At 39.7% G+C, this 7,166-nt stretch overlaps 1 protein-coding gene across 2 annotated transcripts in view; it reads left to right on the top strand.

Annotated features, from left to right (window-relative positions):
* Window positions 1-1,874: 1,874 nt before the first annotated feature.
* The window catches only part of FANCL (FA complementation group L), an 85,196-nt gene continuing 79,904 nt past the window's right edge, over window positions 1,875-7,166 (top strand). For both annotated transcript variants that reach the window (XM_047068092.1, XM_047068093.1), the window contains exon 1: window positions 1,875-1,987. In XM_047068092.1, coding sequence (XP_046924048.1) covers window positions 1,901-1,987 — 87 coding nt within the window. In that variant the 5' untranslated portion in view covers window positions 1,875-1,900. The remainder of the gene's footprint in view (window positions 1,988-7,166) is intronic.

Below are 7,166 nucleotides of genomic sequence, written 5' to 3'. Positions count from 1 at the left end.
TTAAAGTTTCTCTTTTTATAACTGAAATGATCTCTGTATTAAGAATGTCTTTTAAATGATGGTTTGACACTAATAAACTATGTGTATTCACATAGCTAATGTCTAAACCTTAACTATGTGGCGAGGTAACTCTGACGTTGGAACTGTAAAATCTTTGACAATTATTCACTTGATTAGTGCAATGACTTTCAGCTAGTTGCAGAGTAGAATCAGCTGTGAAAATAAAACTTCACTAAGTCTAAGGTAATGGTGTTCAAATTTCGGCTTACATTAGAGTCCCTTGTTAAAACACAGAGGTGTTAAACGTGTGATTCTTAAAACAGATTGCTGAACTTGTCTCCTAGAATTAAGAGATTCAATTGGTCTGGGGTGACATGGTCTCAGGTGATACTGATGATGCTGGTCCAAGGACCACCCTTTGAGAACCCCTAGTCAAGGGTACAGCCTGGGCATCCATGTAAATAGTTTAACATGATTGTGATGGTTGAATGCAGTATCATCCTTAATGAATGAGTTACATAATTGAGGGAGGGGAGGGTCATATCCCTAAGAAGGTTCTCAAACTTTGCATGCATCATAATCATCTGGAGGGCTTGTTAAAACACACATGGTTAGGCCTTACCCCCAGAGTTTGGGATTCCCTAGATCTGAGACAGAGGGGTGAAAATTTGCATTTCCCAGGTGATACTGCTGCTGATGGCTCTAGACATTTTAAAAACGACTGCTTTAGTGTAATTTATATCTAACTACCATTGCCATACTCTCGTTTTTCCCTAAGTATCCAGAATATGGTGATAATTGTTGTGAAAGTTTAAGAATCTTCAGGAAGCCAAATTCCATTTTGAGGGCAATAAAGATGGGAGGGAGTACATCTTATCTTTACATGGCCTGTGGCATATTACAATGATGTTTTGCAAATACTAGGGTTCAAAAATATAATGCATTGAATACTGATGGTGATATCAAACAATTTTGTGGTAAATAGTAGTAAGCTGCTTATTTAATCAGCCCTCAGTAAAAGGAAATGGATAATCACCATTTCTGAGTTAAAAAAATGTATAGAAAGGGTTATCAAAGAAAAATTAACTTTGGCTCAACAAGTTAATCGGCAATCTTCCCTCACATTTTGCCCTTAGACGTTTGTGAATGCAGTGCACCAAAGCTGAGTGTGATGTTGACTTGAGTCTGGAGATACGTGTGTATATGTGTGTATATATATTTGTGTGTGTGTGTGTGTGTGTGTGTATACACACACAAATACACAATTGTGCAGTTCTGAAATACAATAGTAATTGACTAAACTTGGTAAACCATAGAATTACAATGTTGCATGTGATATACTGAATGGATTATAATACATTGTATAGTAATACATACAGAACAATACATTTTTCTGTATGCTGAAGGCATACAAGAGATCCTGTAGAACAGGCTAATAGACTGATTATAGTGAAGAAGGGGAGTTGAGGCAGGTTCAGGGTAAAGGAAATACAATACCCAGACTGTACAAACCATCTTATGCGGTAAGAAATGCAACTCCACAAAGCTGTAGTAGTCTCTCAGTAAAATCAAACAAAATTACCAAAAGGGTTATTGGGACAATCAAGGCTGGAATGCTCTTGTTCAATTACATCTGTGAAAATAACAATCTTCCCTCCTGCCCCCTATTGGGGCCAATGCTATCTCCTGCCGAGCATCTACTGTGGCTGGGCCTGAGTCCAGATGCCCGGACTAGCCCAAGACCTTCATTTCCCCTAGCGCGGAATCTTCGAGACTTTTTCCCGCCAAAGCCGGCGTTTCCGCCCCTCGGAGCCCAGGGCGCTGGCGGGACTGCGCATGTGCGGGGCGCAGCTAGTGGCTAAACCCCCGGCGGCTCCACGGACGGCGAACCGTGGCGGAGATGGAAGCGAGCCTGTTGCGCCAGTGCCCGCTGCTTCTGCCTCAGAACCGGGCGAAAACCGTGTACGAAGGATTCATTTCAGTTCAGGTACCTGCCCGCTTGTTGCCTGCTCGCTAGTTGGGCCTCCCTCTCGCGGCGCAGCTCCGCCCCTGGAAGTCAGTTACGGGAGCGGTTAGCGGCCCGGACCTGTGGGGATCTAGGGGGGCGGCGCGGGACCGCTTCCTCCGAGTCTAGAGGTTTGAGAACGGCTGCTGTTGTGGGCAAGCCGGCCCCTGGCTACCGCGTCGGTGGCCGGGACGGGCTCGCAGCCAGGGACTTGGCCGGCGGAGCCCCGCGCTGGACCGGAGCGGGGGGCGGGGCGGAGGGCCACGCCCCCTCGCTCAGCTTCCTGAGTTTGGCCTCCCTTTTGACTCGGTGTCTGTCCCACCGTTAACTGTTTTTGTTCGTTTTTTCGCAAATTTTTGCCTACCTCGATTCTAACGCCATTCCCACCCCGCCCGACAAAACCCACGAAGGTTGGTGCCCGTTCACGAGGAAATCCATGTTAATTATATTCGTTTTACAGTAAAATAAACAAATGAAAAAATATGTATATATAAGCCTCCTTTTGGCTCCCAGCTTAGTCGTGTGTACCTGAACACCTCCAGCAGCGATATTTTGTACGGAATCTTAACAGAATTCATTACTTCTGAGTGCAAGTGGCTTGTGGAGTTTATTACACATGGTAACACACGTGTACATTTCTGAAGTTTACAGAGTGCTTTCCAAGTACCTTGTTTCACTAATGCTCAGCCCCTTGAGGCACAATTTTTTAAAAAAAGGTCATTCTCTCTTCATAGTTAAGTTAGTCAAAGCATGGGAAGGCGGAGAGGTTAAGTTACTTGCCCATGATCACCAGAATTCCTTAAAGCCAGGCTATGTGATTCACTCGTGGATGGAGTTTGCCCCTCTACATTGCACCAAGATACCCTAGGGTAGAATTTTAAGGATAGATTTTTGCTCCCTGACCTTTACACTCATCATGGTACCACCTCTCTGACCACACATATATATGTTTTTTTAAATCTTTTAAAATTAACAGATCCAGCCTGAGGGAAAACTGGTGAAACCACACACAAATTAACCACCTGCAACATTTTTTAATTTTTAATTTTTTTTTAAAGTTTGTTTATTGAGAGGCAGAGAGTGATGGAGCAGTGGAGTGCGAGCGGGGCAACGAAGGGCAGAGGGAGAGAGAGAATCCCAAGCAGGCTCCGGAGGTGGGGCTCTGAACTCCTCAATAGTGAGATCATGATCGGAGCTGAAATCAAGAGACTGATGCTTAACCAGGCGGTGGGCCCTAACCACCTGCAACTTATAATACGGGTCATGAATAGGTTAAATGATCAATCCGTACCTTCTAGCTATAAAACGTAACACGTGACTGACCAACCAGAGGATTTGGTTTGCTGTGTGAAATGAGGAGAAATTCCTGAAGAGGAAAGAAACAAAGTGGTCATTTTAAAACAACTTAACATTGAAGCAGAACTGTATTTTCTAAGAAAATATGTATGAATCTTAGGCAAGTTTTCAATTATTTGGGCTCCTTTTTATAGAAACACAAATTATGCAATTTTGTCATAATTTAAAATTTAGTGATTAACCAGATAATTTGGAAAAATATCATGGTAATGAATAAAAATTTCTGTTCTCAGAATTATTTTTATTTTCTGAAAGGAAAATGAATAATTGCATTGCTCCACCTTACCTTGATTAACGCTCCATTCAACAATTCTCATCAAAACAGACATTGCCAGTATTAAATGAATGGGATGGAGGTAAAATTTAACTCTTAATTATAGTGATTAAGAGAATGGTTTCACCTTTCAAAAATGTTTGAGTATTGGGTATTTGAAAACTTGATAATTTATTTAACTTTAAAGGGAAGCATATTTCATGCTTTTTTTTTTTTAGTGATAAATGACATGCAACGTTATATTAGTTTCAGGTGTACAACATAATGATTTGATGTATGTATGTGTTGTGAAATGATCACAGTTAAGTCTAGCTGTTCATCTGATTCGCCATATGTAGTTGTAGAATTTTTTTCCTGTGATGAGAACTTTTAAGATTAGTCTCTTCGCAGCTTTCAGATATGCAATAGTATTAACTCTGGTTGCCATGCTGTACGTTACATCCCTTTAACTTTTTTATGACTGGGTGTTTGTGCCTAGAAGGTGCACAACCTTTACCTGTTTGACCTACTTCCCCACTAGCACACATACTTTTTGAAGATCGGGGCCATATCCTAGAATTATCGTTAAGTTTTGAAGTTTACTCAAAACCTATAATAATCTCTCAAAAATACAGAGTGAGTTATCAAATTTACTTGCTAAATGAAACTTTTACCCACCCCTCAGAATATTGAGTGTATAACTAATCAATACACTGTAATTAAGGGAAGGTTACAGAGGGTACATATGGATATATTCATTTTTCTTCAAATTCATCGGGATCATCACAGAAAGTAGAGGTTAAATTTCATTATTATTTCTGGAATAAAGATAATCCACTTTTCCCTTCCCCAGTTGGAAGTACCAGTCTTGAATTACCTAGGTGAAAACATGATTCACTTTTCAGACAATATTTAGAAAAATTGAAGAGATCTTAAGTTACATTTTTATTAGGAACCATGTTTCCAGCATTTTAGGCACTTTAAGGAAAGTACTTTGTATTATATGTGTCTGTCTGCTAAAGCCTCTTAGAAAATGTGTAAACAAAAAAACAAAACAAAACAAAAAAGAGAAAATGTGTAAACATCAGAATTGAGATTAGATGAAATTTACCTGTGACCCTTTGTTGTAGCTACAGTTCTGATTTGTACTTGCCTTAAGCAGCTTACTGAAATCATAACGTAAACAACTTAATTTAACATTGTTTTGTTTGGTGGAGCTGATTTTCGTCTGTTTGTTTTGTATATAATTTCAAACTTACAATAACAAGCATGTATGAAGATTACCCAGATTCTCCATTTTACTTTTGCCCCATTTGATTTATTATTCTGAGTGTGTGTGTGTGTGTGTATATATATATATATGTGTGTATATATATGTGGGTGGGTATATATACACATTATTTTTCTGAACAGTTTAAGATTAGGTTGTAGACATAGTGCCTCTTTATTCTTACATATTTCAGCATATATTTCATGAGAACAAGGATACACTTATATAAATCCACAGTACAGTTACCAAAATCAGGAAATTTAATCATGATGTAATGCCATTATCTGGAGTCCAAATTCAAATTTTGTTGATGTTGCAATTACATATTTTGTAGCCCTTTCCAGCCTCCTAAAAGATATCACATTACATTTAGTTGACATATCTCTTTAATCTGGAATAGTTCCATGGTCTCTTTGCTTTTAATAAATTTGAGAATTTTTAAGTTTATTTATTTTGAAAGAGACAGAGTGTGAGTCAGGGAGGGGCAGAGAGAGAGAGAGAGAGAGAGAGAGAGAGAGATTGAGAGCGAGAGAGAAGATCCCAAGCAGGCTCCATACTGTCAGCGCAGAGCCTGATGCGGGCTCGAACCCACAAAACCATGAGTGAGATCATGACCTGAGCCGAAACCAAGGGTTGGACCCTTAACCAAGGGTCGGACGCTTAACCAACTGAGCCACAAGAGTCCGACGCTTAACCAAGAGTCGGACTGAGCCGCCCAGGTGCCCTAAACTTGATGTTGTTTAAGAATACAGTTTGGTTATTAGGCAGAATGTCCCTCAGTTTGGGTTTGACTGATGTTTCCTCATCATTAAATTCAGATCATGTCACTTTGGCAGAGATGACACAGAAAGAATGTTGTGTTATTTTCAGGGCTCATGAAGTTAGCGGGTTTCATTGGTGATCACCTGTTTAAGATGACATGTGCCAGGTTTTCCTTTTGTAATTCAGAAGTACTTCTAGAGAGGTATGAGGCATCAAACTTTCAGGGGTACACACCAGTTTTAGCATCTATTGACTCTTGATTGAACCAGTTAGTACTGTGGTGGTTGCCAAATAAATGATGATTTCCTTTTCTTTTTCTTCGTTTATTTATTTTTGGGACAGAGAGAGACAGAGCATGAACGGGGGAGGGGCAGAGAGAGAGGGAGACACAGAATCGGAAACAGGCTCCAGGCTCCGAGCCATCAGCCCAGAGCCTGACGCGGGGCTCGAACTCACGGACCGCGAGATCGTGACCTGGCTGAAGTCGGACGCTTAACCGACTGCGCCACCCAGGCGCCCCTCCTTTTCTTTTTCTAAAGTTTATTTCTTTTGAGAGCGAGAAAGAGAGACACAGAGAGTGTGCGTGAGTGGGGCAGGTGCGTGAGTGAGAATAACAAGCAGGCTGCTCACTGTCTGCATGGAGCCAGATGCAGGGCTCAAACCCGTGAAACCATGAGATCGTAACCTGAGCCGAAATCGAGAGTCGGCCGCTCAATTGACTGAGCCACCCAGGTGCTGCACCAAATGATGCTTTTCTAACTTCACTAGTTTTTCTTTATTGTTGTTTTATTATAAGGACTAGCTTTCTCTTTTTCCCCACTTACTTGTATCAGACGGAACTCATTGGTTTTAAAAATAATTTATTTAATGGATTGTGATCATTACTTATTTTGATGTTTAAATTATCCCAGATTTGGCTATGAGTGCACATTTTTATTGATAAAATTTTTATAGCTCTGCATTATCCTCTTATTACTGTTTTTATAGTAATCTGTATATGCTGACTTACAGTGTTTCATCATCATAGTTTTTTAGTACTGAAGTTTACTTTGTAGATCCCTTGTACCCAGGAGTTATTTAATAGAAAAGTAAAACATTTTCTCACAAGTCTTGTTTTGATTTTTAATTTTGTTATTTCTAGTTCTCTTACATTGTGATTAGATAATCTTTGTAAAAATTATAGCGTGTGAAACTTATTGATCCTTTGTATGTGTATGTGTGTGTGAGAATAAACCCTCTGGCTTTAAGAAGATATTTTAAGAAGATATTATTAAATTGTTCCTTTTCTTTTGAGTGAGCCTTGGTAGTTTGTTTCCTTCAAGGAATTTGATTATTTCCTCTAGATTTTTGAATTTATTGTCTTAAATGTTATATTCCATTATTATCCTTTTAATGAATGCTTTTAGGATCTATAATGATGTTCCCTATATTATCTTTTGCTGCATAACTACCTACTCCAAATCTTTGTGGCTTAGAACAACAAACATTGTCACATATGCTGTGGATCAGGAATTTGAAAG

The sequence above is a fragment of the Lynx rufus genome, unplaced genomic scaffold, assembly GCF_022079265.1.
Source record: "Lynx rufus isolate CCGP_SWC_20201006 ecotype Redwood Valley unplaced genomic scaffold, mLynRuf1.p SCAF_8, whole genome shotgun sequence".
Lineage (NCBI taxonomy): Eukaryota > Metazoa > Chordata > Mammalia > Carnivora > Felidae > Lynx > Lynx rufus.
Note: the sequence above shows the minus strand (reverse complement) of the source record. Positions and strands in the feature narration are given on the sequence as shown.